The sequence below is a fragment of the Drosophila mojavensis genome, unplaced genomic scaffold, assembly GCF_018153725.1.
Source record: "Drosophila mojavensis isolate 15081-1352.22 unplaced genomic scaffold, ASM1815372v1 contig_36, whole genome shotgun sequence".
NCBI classification, from domain to species: Eukaryota; Metazoa; Arthropoda; class Insecta; order Diptera; family Drosophilidae; genus Drosophila; species Drosophila mojavensis.
In genome coordinates, this window is record NW_025318858.1 from 23,586,391 (window position 1) to 23,600,530 (window position 14,140).

At 44.1% G+C, this 14,140-nt stretch overlaps 6 protein-coding genes across 6 annotated transcripts; 3 read left to right on the top strand and 3 right to left on the bottom strand.

Moving 5' to 3' along the window:
• The first annotated feature begins 22 nt into the window (after nucleotides 1-22).
• LOC6577622 lies at nucleotides 23-10,095 on the top strand. The gene is made up of 7 exons (XM_002003537.4): nucleotides 23-835; nucleotides 6,508-6,773; nucleotides 6,840-7,652; nucleotides 7,714-7,877; nucleotides 7,937-9,123; nucleotides 9,181-9,452; nucleotides 9,515-10,095. Exons 1-7 carry the CDS (start codon nucleotides 130-132, stop codon nucleotides 9,899-9,901), a joined length of 3,795 nt encoding a protein of 1,264 aa, XP_002003573.1. The 5' UTR covers nucleotides 23-129; the 3' UTR covers nucleotides 9,902-10,095.
• LOC26527756 (cytochrome c oxidase assembly protein COX11, mitochondrial) lies at nucleotides 1,064-2,157 on the top strand. The gene has a single exon (XM_015165768.3). The coding sequence runs from the start codon at nucleotides 1,383-1,385 to the stop codon at nucleotides 2,106-2,108; it is 726 nt and encodes a 241-aa protein (XP_015021254.1). The 5' UTR covers nucleotides 1,064-1,382; the 3' UTR covers nucleotides 2,109-2,157.
• LOC26527811 (glycosyltransferase 25 family member) lies at nucleotides 2,302-4,553 on the top strand. The gene is made up of 2 exons (XM_015165769.3): nucleotides 2,302-2,655; nucleotides 2,721-4,553. Exons 1-2 carry the CDS (start codon nucleotides 2,474-2,476, stop codon nucleotides 4,381-4,383), a joined length of 1,845 nt encoding a protein of 614 aa, XP_015021255.1. The 5' UTR covers nucleotides 2,302-2,473; the 3' UTR covers nucleotides 4,384-4,553.
• Nucleotides 4,698-6,287, bottom strand: LOC6577623 (ubiquinone biosynthesis monooxygenase COQ6, mitochondrial). Its single transcript, XM_002003538.4, has one exon. The coding sequence runs from the start codon at nucleotides 6,198-6,200 to the stop codon at nucleotides 4,785-4,787; it is 1,416 nt and encodes a 471-aa protein (XP_002003574.1). The 5' UTR covers nucleotides 6,201-6,287; the 3' UTR covers nucleotides 4,698-4,784.
• Nucleotides 10,003-11,109, bottom strand: LOC6577624 (protein lin-54 homolog). The gene is made up of 2 exons (XM_002003539.4): nucleotides 10,700-11,109; nucleotides 10,003-10,637 (listed from the first exon to the last, which is right to left on the bottom strand). Exons 1-2 carry the CDS (start codon nucleotides 10,863-10,865, stop codon nucleotides 10,099-10,101), a joined length of 705 nt encoding a protein of 234 aa, XP_002003575.1. The 5' UTR covers nucleotides 10,866-11,109; the 3' UTR covers nucleotides 10,003-10,098.
• Nucleotides 11,110-11,471: 362 nt separating this feature from the next.
• Nucleotides 11,472-14,084, bottom strand: LOC6577625 (glycoprotein endo-alpha-1,2-mannosidase). Its single transcript, XM_002003540.4, has 3 exons — nucleotides 12,700-14,084; nucleotides 12,415-12,643; nucleotides 11,472-12,004 (listed from the first exon to the last, which is right to left on the bottom strand). The coding sequence occupies exons 1-3, from the start codon at nucleotides 13,668-13,670 to the stop codon at nucleotides 11,735-11,737; spliced, it is 1,470 nt and encodes a 489-aa protein (XP_002003576.1). The 5' UTR covers nucleotides 13,671-14,084; the 3' UTR covers nucleotides 11,472-11,734.
• Nucleotides 14,085-14,140: the final 56 nt, after the last annotated feature.

Below are 14,140 nucleotides of genomic sequence, written 5' to 3' on the forward strand. Positions count from 1 at the left end.
ATGAATAACGATAGCCACAGCCATCGCTTAAGATGTGCCATTACATTTGCGTGGTAACTGTAAACAAATGTCCTCAAACCGTGTTTAGTGAAAACAACGTGTATATAGTGTGAAAGTTATTATGAAAACATGTCAGACCTTAATCGGATATTCTATGAGCTTAAGTCGGAGTTCGCACAAAACGTGGAATGGACTGATGTGGAAGATTGGCATTGCGATGATGACGACCAGTTGACAGGACAAAGAGCCCAAAAATTCTGGGCCCTGCCCATGTGCCGGCAGGATTTGCAACGACAGGATAATCAATTACAAACGCTAAGGGAACTTGCGCAATGCATCAGATTGATGCGATCAAGTGATATCGAGAGTGACACTCGATTCGACATTATCAATGATAATTGGGCTAAAATCGAGAACATTGCGCCCAAGGATTATTTGACATATATTTATGCATTATCGAGTTTAGCGTTCTTGCCACACGACTTGGTGCAACATGCTCCTCAGCCAATAAATGAGAATGTAAACGTTCATCTGGCGCTCAATGCAGTTAGCACGTATTTCCTAAGCCTCACCATTCCAGGCGCCAAAAGTTACGGCGTGTTCGATGAGGGCGTCATCGAGCATTGTCTCCGTGTTTTTCGCCTGCTGGAAAATTATTCCAATTCCAGTCCGCTAGCTAACAATATATGGATATTATTTCTAACAATTTGTGATGATCTCAAACTCGTCTTTCGCTATGTCCACTTCAAAGATCATCTAAAGCCACGCGATAATATAGTGCGTTGCCTGCTGACCATACTCTATATGAATTTCAGACAAGGCTATAATAACGCATGTGAGTATTACAACAAAATATTTTGTATTTATCTTTATCCCAGCGTAGCATTCGCTATTTGCTAAAAACTTTTAAATATTGAATGTGTGCCCAGTTGAGTATTAGATTGATTTGATATGCAGGACAAAATTAGAAGATTCTACGAAAATTTATTAAATTACGATAAGTTGGAATATAATTTTGAATATCGTAAATATGTATGTGTGTAGTAAACGCCAAGCAGCTCGATTTGCTATTGTGACATGCGTAAGCAATAAATAAGCAAATGTGTAATATACAAACCTTGGAGTACAGTTTACAGAATATCATTAATTTCTATTTAAAGTGCAGAACAAGCTAAAAGTCGTGAATGCATAAATCACTTTTAATTTCTGCGCATATCTATTAGATTTCTTCTGATGTAAACACTTAACGAGCCAACCGGTAATTCTTGTGTGTACACACTGGCAGGGGGCCAACAGCTGTTTTATAAGGCAAAGATTATACAAACGGTTGATTGTGAAGAGAGCTGTAAATTGTTAATAACAATTTCAACAACAAGTTTTAAATGTTGCGCACATTTGGCTCGTTGCGCGTGCACTGCCAGCAGCTGCTGAGGCAGACAAACAAGCAGCACTTGACGACGCGAACGTGTCGCAAACAGTCAACACTTGGTGGCAACCGCAACGATCCAGATGCAGCACGTAAATTACGCTCAAAGTCTACACTGTACTACATAACTGCAGGCGGAGTGCTGATTGTGGGATTCAGCTATGCGGCTGTGCCACTGTACAGCATATTTTGTCAAGCATATAGCTATGGTGGCACCACCTCGCAAGGTCATGATACCGAGAAGGTGGAGCACATGGTGAAAGTGAACGATCGCGTTCTCAAGATACGCTTCAATGCCGACATTGGCTCTTCCATGCGCTGGAACTTCAAACCGCAGCAGTATGAAATTAAAGTTGCGCCCGGCGAGACAGCGCTCGCCTTCTATACGGCCAAAAATCCGACGGACAAGCCGGTGGTTGGCATTAGTACCTACAATGTGATACCCTTCGAGGCGGGTGCATATTTCAATAAAATCCAATGCTTTTGCTTTGAGGAGCAAATGCTTAACCCTCACGAGGAAGTGGATATGCCTGTATTCTTCTACATTGATCCAGAAATCACGCAAGATCCGGCGCTCGAGTATTGCGACACCATTACACTATCCTACACGTTCTTCGAGGCCAAAGAGGGCTTAAAACTTAACTTTCCCACATATGCTAAACCTCATGCAGCTAGTGCATAAAATATTCTCTGTACAAATATTTAAAATAAATCGTTGTTACATTTTTAAAGAGCAATGTTACTTTTGAAAATATAAATTAAAGATGAGCAGCCACAAGCTCAGAAACCGATTGCATGCCAAATTTGACAATCGATAGTTAAAGTTACTGTTGACGATAGGTCCTGCATTTACAAATCGATGTGTTATCGTTATTCAGTAACTGATTATAAACATATGGCGAGCGTTCAATGAACGCTAGCAGCAAGTATAAAAATAGATTCCGGCCCGACAGTCGATCCGCACTTGTCCAGCAGCCGCAGCTACAGCCGTCGCATCCGTTCGTTTGACCTATTTGAACTGGACCATGTATTTGGAATGACGTGGAAATGCGTATAGAATTAGTACTGATCACAATATGCGCCTTGGGCGCCGGCTGGGCACTGGATTTGGAGTACGAGCAGCCAACAGTGCTTATAACGCTACTCGTGCGCAATAAAGCTCACATATTACCCTTGTTTTTGAGCTATGTAGATCAACTGGATTATCCCAAGCAGCGCATTGCCTTCTGGTAAGTGCGACGACTAATGAGCTCAAATTAGAGAAAATTATATACATATATGTGTATATATACAGGATACGCAGTGATCATAACAACGATAATAGCATAAAATTGCTACAAGAGTGGCTAGAACATTCGGCGGACCTTTATCATAGCGTCAATTATGCTTTCGATGATGAACAGTCGCGTTATCTTAATGAGAGCTCTGCTTACGACTGGCCGGCATCGCGTTTCAAACATTTGATTGCATTGAAAGAGGAGGCGCTGCAATATGCGCGCGATATTTGGGCTGAATTTATATTCTTTTTGGATGCCGATGTGCTGCTGACTGAGCCAAAGACTCTCAGAGAGCTAACAGCCTTGCGGCTGCCTATTGTGGCGCCCATGTTGCTGTCGGATAGTCTCTACTCGAATTTCTGGTGTGGCATGACTGAGGATTATTATTATCAGCGCACTCCAGAATACAAAGAGATATACCATAAGGAGAAAGTTGGCGTCTTTGCCGTGCCAATGGTGCATACTGCTGTGCTGGTGCACATGAGCTATGCGGGTGCACGCTATCTAACCTTTGACCGCCAGCGACTTGTGGAAATGCAGACTGCAAGGCATGTGGAAGTGTATAATGGACCCATGGACGATATCATTGTGTTTGCCATATCCGCGAATAGCTCTGAAGTGCCATTGCATATCTGCAATACTTTATCCTTTGGCTATATGATGCAGCCACTGGAGACGACGGATACACTACAGCAGGATTTGTATCAACTAATCAATATCAGAGCTAACATGGTGCACGATTTGGGAGCTGTACCCCCTGTGCATCCATTCTTACAAAAGTACATTAGACTGCCCGAGAAAACTAAGCTGAATCTAGATAATATATTCATGATTAATCTGGAGAGAAGGCCAGAAAGGCGTCAGAAGATGGAGAATCTGTTTGCCGAACTGGGCCTGGAAGTGGAGCACTTTGCTGCCGTCGATGGCAAGCAACTGAACACACAGCTGGTGCAGGAGATGGGCATTAGTTTCATGCCCGGCTACGAGGATCCGTATCATCATCGTCCCATGACAATGGGCGAAATCGGTTGCTTTCTCAGTCACTATCGCATTTGGCAGCAGATTGTAGAGCGACAGTTACTCCAGGTGCTCATCCTGGAGGATGACATACGTTTCGACCCATATTTCACGGCGAATGCACTACGCGTGCTCCAACAGGCAAGTAACTATGACTATGACCTCATCTACTTCGGTCGCAAGCGTTTGAAGGATGAAAGCGAACCTTGGGTGGAGGGCAGCGATAATCTCGTACATGTTGGCTACTCTTACTGGACACTGGGCTATGTCATTACGCTGCGTGGAGCCGAGAAGCTGCTGGCCGTTAAGCCACTAGAAAAACTTATACCGGTCGATGAATTTCTGCCCGTAATGTTTGGCCGGCATCCATTGCAGAATCTCAGCCAGGCTTTCGAGCCACGCAATCTAATTGCATTTAGCGCAGCGCCCATGCTGCTCTATCCCATCCACTATACGGGTGAAACGGGCTACATATCCGACACGGAGGACTCCCAACAAATTGCTGATATTTCGGATGGAGCTGGTGAGGCGCAACGGAAAAGCAATCGACAGCAAATCTTTCCGGAAGAGGACACCGTAAACATGCTCGATCAGGAACTAAACCTGGCCGATAGCAACACCTTACTACAGGTGGATATAACCAAAAGCCATCAAGAGCTTTAAAGCAATTCGTAGAATTAACTTAACCAAACTCTCTCAGAAAGTCTGTACCAAATGTGCCTTCTAATATTATGATTAAGCAAGTAAGTCGTCAAATGCAATATGTCAGCTATTGCCAATTACTACTTTTAATGAAGAACAAAATATAACTAAATTTTATGAACAAATCAAAATCAACTTATTTATATTATTTGAAAAATTGTTGTGAAGTAAAAAAAAAGTAAGAAAATGTTTTTGATAAATGAGAAGAAATGTGTGAGGAGCCTGCAGCCTGAAGCTGCAGCGGGTTAAATATCCGCAGAGATAAATAGATGTAATTGCATAGATAAACATCCTTTATTTGCTTTGTTAGCGACTATAAAACTGTAAACACTTAAAGATAAGAAATCCCTTTGCTGTCCTGCTTAGCCCATGGCGGTCTTCATGAACAAGTTCTTGATGGGCGGTAAATTCTGAGTCAGCTGCAGGCCAAGACTGCGCATTAGCACCACAGGACTGAAGTCAGTGGAGTAGAGCGTGTGAAGACCATGCACACCCACCATGATGGGCACATTTTTGGCCAAACATTTGCGTTCGTATTTAACCAGATGTTGTGTGTCGCCCAGCTTGAATCCGGCATAGGCTCCGGCGGCAAGAGTTTCCACCAGACGGCGCACATCACCAAAGCCCAAGTTAACGCCTTGACCAGCCAGTGGATGAATGCGATGAGCAGCATCTCCAACGAGAGCAGCGCCATTGCACACATACGAAGATGCGTGCAAGAAGCCCAGTGGAAACGTGGCCCGGGAGCCATCTTGAACGCCACACACTCTAGGCGGATATTGGCGCTGATGCTGGGCGCTGCTGTTTCCAAAGAGAGCATTGAGTCCTTGCAACGCCTTGTCCGCCAGATCTACGCGTGGATATTGTCTACAGAAGGCCTCATTGAGGGCATCCGTAAAGGCATTTGCGTCCATGGCCAGCAATTCCTTAGCATGCGGCACAGTTGTGCTCCAGACTAGGGAACTGTGCTTGGCACTCAGTGGCAACAGGGCAACCGGACCGGTGGGCAAAAAACGTTGCCAGGCAACAGAATTATCACAATCATCGTCCATGTTAAGGTCCAGCGTGGCCACCAATCCCATTCGGTCATAGTTGAATGATAGAACATCAACGCCCATTTCCTTGCGCACCACAGAGTTAGCACCATCGGCTCCAATAAGCAGTTCGCATGTGAAGCTGCGTCCATCCTGGAGCTTAACTTGAGAGTGGGGTGCGCCCGTCTTACCAGGCAAACCCACACACTCAATGCGCGCCTTATTCAACACCTTCACATTGTCCAATTCCTTGACACGTGCATAGACCGCATCGAGTATCAAATCATTCTCAATGATGCAAGCGACATCGCTGGCAAAATTATCATGCTGGAATTGAATGAGTGCGTCGCTGTTTGATTCCCACACTTGCATCTGTTTTACGGGCTTGTATCGCGCCTGCTCAATGTGTGTCCAGGCATTGATAGATTTAAAGAGCTCCACAGAGTTTCTATTGATAGCCGAAACGCGATTTTGATAGGGACCTGAGGGGTCAAAGCCCTTGAATGGCGGTGCACCCTCCAGCAGCAATACCTTCTTATCGGCCAGAGTCACATTGTTGACTAGCGCAGCAGCAAGTGTTGTACCAACTAAGCCACCTCCGCCAATAATGATATCATAGTGCTCCGTTGCCGGTGTTGTCTCTGGGTTTCGGTTTGCTGTTGTTGTGCTCAACAATCGTTTGGCAATGTTACGTGCCTGGCTGATTGCCGCACTGCCAGCATTGTTGCGCAATAAAATTAACATTTTACTGCTAAATTAACGAAAAAAGCTTATGTTTAAATTTCACAAATCTTATTCGTTGTTATCGTTCGTAATTGCACTGCTAGAGCAGAGAATGCGATTCGTAAATGTCATCGTATCACTTATCGTAGCTATCGATATACTAGTCGTGCCAACTATTGAAAAGCCAAACAGAAGCTAGCTCCAGCGGGAAAAAGCTAGACAGAACAAAATTGATAGAATAAACAGCTAAATATACGCACTGTTTTGTATATCGACTGAATATCAAAATAATAATGTCGGTTAAAAATTTTAAATATATTTTTTTCAGGTGCACCCCAATTACATGCGAAATGTTTTGAATTGTTAGACGAGATAACCATTGCGCAAAATGGAGACGTATACGAGACTTTGATGCATATAATGACGGAAACGTTTTATATGCATATTTATCCCGAAAACACGAAGGGTTCTGGTCCAAAAAGTGGCGAACATATTTCAGACTGGTTTATCAAGCTATTGGACAAGTATCCTGATATATTGTCAATAGTATTGGAAAATTACATTGAATGCGTGATAACAAATCCTATTAAAGAGGTAAGTTAAACTGTATGCTGCACCAAATTATAATACATATGTCATTTACAACCAAATTTATTTTAGTGGAAAGTTGGTGATGAGAAAATTGCTATTGGATATGCGGCCAAATATGATGCAGCTCTCTATTCCAAATGCAACAAATCCTGCACAGATTTGCTACTTCAAGCAATACAAGCAGATGACGCAGTGGGCTTACAGTTGAGATCTCTCGAGCTGATTGAACGCATTTTGCAGCATCAGACACAGGTGGAGTGGCGCATCTTTCGACACGATGTATCCACTAAACCCAGAGAAGTTGCTTTGATCAGAGAGACAATTCGCTGTCTCGATGACAAAACTTTCAGCGTGCGTCGCAAGGCCAGCCAGGTGCTAACCTTAGCCATTAGGAACGGTTCGCCCATCACAACCCGAATACTCCATGAGGTCATCAATTTTGTTCAATACGATGATCTAGAATCAAAAGCTAAATTGAATTCTCGACAAACTGAGATCAGTCTCGAAAGGCCTGATAATTTACATTATGTCTATAGCTTTGAGGGCTTCGAGGAACTGGAAGCGGAGGTTAAGAGAATGCCACGATTGATTTACGATCGCTTTCTTATGTCTAGCAATGGATTAGCTCGTTGCTCGGGCCTAGCTTTGCTGGAGCGTCTGATTCAAATTAATAACCGAATTTTATACAACACGCATTTTGAGCGAGAGATATCAGCGCTAGCCACTGACACGCTTTCTTCAGTGCGGAAAACAACACTGGAAACCATAGACGCTCTACTCCAGACCTACAGCAACTGTTCCATACTCGTCGATGTCTATTGTCGGATTTGGTCCTGCATGCTGAATGATGATGATGCTCAATTGCAGAAGCTTGCATTGCATGTGAGTGAGCGAAGTTCTTATTTCATAAGGGAGTTAAAGTTTTAATAACATTCAATTGCAGAGCTTCAATCGTAATGTGTTGCTGAACATCAAGCCGCTGGAGTATTCAAATGAATCAAAACATCTGCTGCCCTGGCACATTCTGACCACATTATTAGCTACCCAACCTCGTGATTATTTACAGCTGAGATTCAATTTGTTGCTGCAGAATGAGAATCTGGTTACGTGAGTAGCATCAATTTAAATATAAATAAACCCTATCTATATTCTATTTATTTTTATAGACCAACATTGGTAAATACAATTATCTCACACTTGAATACGCCCATGGCAACGGAAGCATGGACACTACTTCTTCTCATATCTAGTCGCATTACAAACAATTTGGATTCGATTATACCAACGTTTGATCGCCTCTCGTCGTACAATATGAAGTCTAATCAGGTCTTGGCACTTCAGTTGATCATCTACTGTCTGTCCAACTTTTCGAAAGCATCGCTTAATCAGCTCTTTAAATGTCTGCTCTCCCTGATGAGCACGGGCAGCATTTGGCTGGAAGTGATCTCCCCTGCAATGCTGCTGTTGCATCATATCGACCAACTGTCGCATAGCCAGGCGCCGCAGAATAGTGCGTCCGTTGAGAATTGGCAAGTACAGTTGCTAGAGGATGTGACGGCTGCGACCAAGGAATGCATGGAAAACTTTCAAACGGATCACATACGAATGGCCTCGTTGCTGGCTACCTACAGCGAACTGATTGTGATGATACCGCACGAAGCGGATGAGAAAATCATCGACTTTGTGCTCGGCTATGTGAAATTGTGCATGAGCTTGAACGAATCTAGTTTCGATACGGATAACGAACGTATGATGAACTGGATGGTTGTGATAGCAGGACGGCTCTCCCTACGAGACAATGATCTAGCATATAAGGTGGCCAAAATGTATGGCCAAATACTGAGCAAAAATGACAGACCCCAATTGATTAACAGCACGCTGATTTGCCTCAACGATCTGGGCAAGAAATATCCCACAATTCTGGAAAGCAACATGAAATGCATACTGGTCAAATTGTCCTCGAAATACGCGACAACACGCGTGCGCACCTATCGCTGTGTCAAGGACGTCATTCTGGCTGGCAATATTAAATTGAAGGGCTCCATTTTAGTCTCTCTGCTGGCTGGACTGGTCGATGATAGCATCGAGGTGGCACGCGAGGCAGATGCATTTTTTATACGTTATAAGAAACTGTATGACAAGTCGCTGTTTCATCATTGTCTGAAGGAGATTCCCTTCGATTTGAATGATCAGGCGTTTCTAACCGGATCGGTTCGCCTGGAAGCGGGCTTCAAGTCGCCATTAAAAGGACCAAATAAAAGAAAACTCCGACGACTATTATATAATCACATTCTCGCCGCATTAGATGAAAATACGCTCTTATTATACTTTGGACAGCTTAAGCTATTAGCTGGTAAGCTGGTGGGATCGCACTTAAATCTCAATATATTTTTCATTTATAATCTTGCAGAGAAAACAAAGGATGCGTCATTTATTGAACTGCCCAATGCCTTGGAAGTTGTCATCGATCTACTCTTTATAATGCGTCGAATATGCTTTTGTACCAAGAGCAAGTGGCAACAGGGCGCAGGCCAGGGCGAAGGCGAAGACGATGACACCCCACATGAGGAAGAACCGCCTCCAGCTCCAATTACACCGGCAGAGCAGTCACCAGCAACTGATAATGCGGCAGGTAGGGGACGTGGACGAGGCGCACGAAAACGAGAAATGGGCGAAGAGCCGGTGAGTCAATGATCTTTGAACTATAACCAGCTCTGACTCCTTTTTCTCCCCCTTTGAAACAGCTCAAGCAACTGGAGCGCTGTCTGCGCTACGTGGAGGAAATTCATCGCAATTTGCGAAATTATATGAGCTCTGATCTGCATCGGGAGTTCAATAAATTCTGCCGTGCCATGACAATGCGCTTTGCCAATTTGACGGACTTTGCACAGCCGGCGCATTTCTGGCAAAAGTACAAAACAAAATCCGGACCGAAATCCAAGCGACGTCGTCTCAACGAGGAGGGCGACGATGCGGATGGCGGCGATTCAACGGAAAGCAACAGCGATACGGACAGTGATCTGCCGCTGGAACGGCACAAGAATGTGTCCTCTGCAGCAGACGGCGCAGAGGTCAAGGATAGCTATGACATGCTGGCCACTGAGCTGATCTTTCAGCCGCTGGACTGGTAGAGAATATTCTAAGATATATATAAATGCATTTATAAGCCTCTAAAGTATCTCAAATACGTAATGAATCTATCTGTAAAATGAATTTATTTTGACCAGTTAAATACATTTATTGTTATATATTTCATTAAGAATTCGAATTATAGTCTATAAGTTATTTTGTATATTTTGTAAATAAAAGCAAACAAGTAAATCTATTTTCAAGCCTCATAGACCTTTATGATGGCCTGCAGCCCGCGCGAGAATTCGTGGAGTATTAGTTTGCCCACCTGCACTTCGGTGAGGCCTAGCTCCTCCGCTTCAGCAGCTTGCACTAGGACGCACTCGAGCAGCGCCACATTCACTGGCTGCTTGCACATATTCACCTCCTTTGGTGGCGTCAACGGCTGACTGGTGAAGAGCGATTGCCCCATTGCCGGTGGCAGCTGCAGCTTCTTGACTGTAGCAGCAGAAGCCACATTTGGTGGTGGCAATGTGATGATGGTCTCAATATCCAGGTCGGGCAGCTGTAGGATTTGTGACGGCGTAGCAGCAGCGGGTGGCGGAGCACCCACCCCAAATTGTTGTCCAGCAAAAGCAGCCGAGCCAGGAGCCGGTTTCAAATGGATATTGATGCCCGCCTTGGCGGCCGCAGCCGCTGCCTTGGCACTTAGAGCGGCGGCTCGTTCCCGTTTGGCCGCCAATGCAGTTTTCTTAGGCGGCGTCGCCACCGCCAGCCGCTCCTGAGTATTGCGACAGCCTGCAGGACATTGGATATGGGATATTTGAAGACCCATTGATTCAGCTGCCAATTGAGCTTACCAACGCATTTGCAGTAGATGGAGCAAATGGCCATGGACTGATAGCAATCGCAGTAGTTCTTGATGCATTGCGAGCGCTTGCAGCAGCAACCTTTGGGTGCCTGTGGCTTGGGCTGACGCTTCGGGTGCTCTTTGGAGAGGTAAATACCTGATCTTACCTGAGACATAATTTAATTTGTCAAGCAATTGTTGCCGTCTCTGACAGCGGCTGTCACTAAGGGAAATACTCTATTTCGGAAAGGAAGAAGGGTATATTAGTTTCTTGTTTGTTGATGATACGAAAATATAAGCTATAAGTCGGTAACGGAACTTATAACGGTAAAAACATTGTCTACGCAAATTAACGTTTACACGAAAGAAAGTCCTGTATCGTTTTATATGATAATAAATGTTGTTTTTCTTTTTTATTCTTTTTCGTTTCGCACTAGTAAATCTATTAAAGCTTAGTTAATGTAATTACATATGTTTTAATATATTTATACTGTATGTGTAATAAAGATAAAATTTGTTAAGTACCTTTCGTTTAACAAGTGTTAATAAGCTTTTGTTTTATATTTTCGTTTAACAAATAGTTAATTCTTGCTACATTTTCTATATATGTATATAAATGTATATAATATGGCATGGCTGATGATATTGTTTTAGTTTTTATAGTTATTGATGTTGTTAGTAGTACTAATCGAATTCTAGAAAAAATTTAAAATAATTTGGCGCTGCTTTATACGACCAGGCCCTAGTTAATCGTTACCTAAATATATATAATATATATATGCTTTCACTTTAAATAGAGTTTTATGTTTTTGGCAGATATATAGATAATTGTTCTGGTTGCTATATAGGCATATATAAGTAGTAGAAGACTTGTTAACAGTTAAGAAAGTAATTGAGTGGCAATTGCAATTGATTGCATTTAAAGTAAACGCACACCGAATGGAGGAGGCCGCTCCACGGGGTAAGGCAACACATTGAATCGACGATATGAGTTTGTTCGCGACCTGAGTTCGATCACGAATTGCGCACGCATAAACCGTCTGGCTCAACAAATCGTGTTATTGAGCAGCTCATAACAGTTCAGCACCGCACCCGCTGCCGCCGACGCCGCCTCCTGGCGCGTCTTCAAGAAGTTACCCACCCAGTGGGCCGTCAGATCCAGATACTTGGTACGCGAACCGGGATTGTAATCAAGGAAGCCGGCACGTGGCACCACCTCCTCAATTTGGCTGCCATCAGGCCAATTGTTGTAGCTGGCTATATTGATGAATCCCACATGGTTCAATATTGCTGTGCGCCAGGCAACGCCATAGTACTGTAAATGGAAATGGCAAATATTTAGCTAAATGAAAGCAATTAAGTGTGTCGAAGTCGTGGCTGCCCGACTAGCAGTTACCCTATAATATGTTGTTATTGAGTAATAAATGCATATGTATTGAAGTTATATATCGATATTTATCGATAGTTCTACTGTTACAATAAAAGTAATCTTTAATATCTCATGCTTATTTTCTGTAATATAGGCATGCTCTATATCTATTGATTTTAGCAAAATGAGATTGGACAAGTCTGCCCTATTCCCAGCGCTCTTAAAAGAACTGATGTACAAAGCCGTATGTGTTTCTTCTTGGCATGTTACATGTTTTGCAAGCATACCCACACTCGGACATGTACAACAATTACAGGGTATATTTATTACCCAGCCCTAGTTCCGCTGCCACTTACCCGCCCGTTGCTCCTGTGCCGTTGTATATCCCCGTGTCGCGGAAATTTATTGCGCTCCGCAAAGCCCGGACCCACCGTTGGCACGAACAACATTTTGTAGGACAGCGCATAGGACTTGAGATATGACCAGTTCTTCCAGGTGCTGGCAAAGACGGCGCCATTGCTTGGCAATTTGCTGTAGAAACCATCGAAGCACAAGCGACGCAGCACATCCGCATGACTCTTAAGCCTGAACGGAAAACGTTGATTAGAACGGGGAAAGACCTAATACGATGTCGATCCTACCTTATGTGCCCAATGAACAGTGCATCCAGCACGCGACGTAGTCCGCCCACGTTTTTGGGCACATTCAGCTGTTCGGCCAGCTCCTGAGCTGTGGGCCGGCACAGCTGACGACCCAGGCTCTCGCTTAGTTTATACGCATTGCTCACATACAACACGGGCAACAACGCTGCACGGGATTGACTATATACGTGATAGAAGCCTGGGAGGTCCACATATGCCGCAATCTCCTGTAGCTGCTGGCGCACAAAGTCCAACGTCCGATTGCCGGCCACGCTAAGCTCAAAGGTGACGCTGAGATTATGCTGTGGGGCCAGCTCGAGGATTTGATGCAGAAGCGCCGGATCCGAGGGCCGCACAAAGCTAAGTATGATGACGCCAATGCCACAGTTGCGGATGTTTTCAAAATGCTGACCCAGCAGCTTGGCACTCGGCTTATACAGACCCAAAGCCGGATAGAAGGCGGTGTTCAGAATCTTAACGGGCTTTGGGGTGGTCAGCGGCAAAGCCACCTCATTTGGATGCTCTGGCTGCGGCAGTGGCGGTTTCTTGGACTTGTACCACGGCACCGGAGCCGTATAGAAAATGTGCACAGCCGTGGTCAGAGCATCCACTGTGGTGCGCGACTGCTCCGCCTCGTTGTCCCGCTGCTGCTGCTTCACTTGCTGCAGGCGATTCTGCATGATGCGCGCCTTGATCTTATGCTCGTCATACTTCTCCGGCACAATGACGCCATTCTCCCGATGGGGCTGCAGCAAGGCCACAGCCTGCTCTTTGGGCTGCTGCAGCTGCTCCGACTGCGGCTGATAGGCGCGCGCAATGAAACGTTCGTCCAGCAAACGCTCAATGGTCGAACCATTTGGCCCCGAGCTGCCCAGCAAAATGATGCAGGTGATCACAATGAGCGCCACAATCGTCACCAGCAACAGAATCTTCACCTTGCGACGCGTTTTCACATATTTTTTCAATAACATTTTGAATTACTCAATTTGCTCTTCACATTGTTTGGCCTAACTCTGAGCTTCTTCTTCTGTTTTTCGTTTTTATACAACCACCGCACGTAATCCAGCCCCCGTGCCCGCTCAAGGACCTGCCCTTTAGTAACCCTACAACAGCCGGAAACTCAAGGCGATTTGCGCATGTCCCAAAACGGACCCAGAATGAAAAAAATGAACTGGACCAGCAAACAAAAGGATTGGATTACGTATTTTCTTTATATATTCAATTTTATTACATTTTCCAACGTTTTTTTCGATGTGCTCTGTATGAAATGATTGCAAATTGAATAGATTATAGAGAATCCATAATCTTAGAATAAAACTAATATTTCAAATGTGAAAACAATTCTTTAAATAATATTAATTTGTAATATTAAATTATTGTTCATGATTAAAATTAAGATTGAGATTCTTTTGAAAATTGCAAGTAAAACATGAACGCTATA

Coding starts and splice junctions, on each gene's coding strand:
- LOC6577622 (XM_002003537.4), top strand. CDS start 130: ATGTCAGACCTTAATCGGATATTCTATGAGCTTAAGTCGGAGTTCGCA. Junction 7,653..7,713: donor TGCAGAAGCTTGCATTGCAT/GTGAGTGAGCGA, acceptor ATTCAATTGCAG/AGCTTCAATCGTAATGTGTT. Junction 9,453..9,514: donor GAGAAATGGGCGAAGAGCCG/GTGAGTCAATGA, acceptor CCTTTGAAACAG/CTCAAGCAACTGGAGCGCTG.
- LOC26527756 (XM_015165768.3), top strand. CDS start 1,383: ATGTTGCGCACATTTGGCTCGTTGCGCGTGCACTGCCAGCAGCTGCTG.
- LOC26527811 (XM_015165769.3), top strand. CDS start 2,474: ATGCGTATAGAATTAGTACTGATCACAATATGCGCCTTGGGCGCCGGC. Junction 2,656..2,720: donor AAGCAGCGCATTGCCTTCTG/GTAAGTGCGACG, acceptor GTATATATACAG/GATACGCAGTGATCATAACA.
- LOC6577623 (XM_002003538.4), bottom strand. CDS start 6,200: ATGTTAATTTTATTGCGCAACAATGCTGGCAGTGCGGCAATCAGCCAG.
- LOC6577624 (XM_002003539.4), bottom strand. CDS start 10,865: ATGTCTCAGGTAAGATCAGGTATTTACCTCTCCAAAGAGCACCCGAAG. Junction 10,638..10,699: donor CATCTACTGCAAATGCGTTG/GTAAGCTCAATT, acceptor AATGTCCTGCAG/GCTGTCGCAATACTCAGGAG.
- LOC6577625 (XM_002003540.4), bottom strand. CDS start 13,670: ATGTTATTGAAAAAATATGTGAAAACGCGTCGCAAGGTGAAGATTCTG. Junction 12,644..12,699: donor CTGTTCATTGGGCACATAAG/GTAGGATCGACA, acceptor TTTTCCGTTCAG/GCTTAAGAGTCATGCGGATG. Junction 12,005..12,414: donor GGCACAGGAGCAACGGGCGG/GTAAGTGGCAGC, acceptor TTCCATTTACAG/TACTATGGCGTTGCCTGGCG.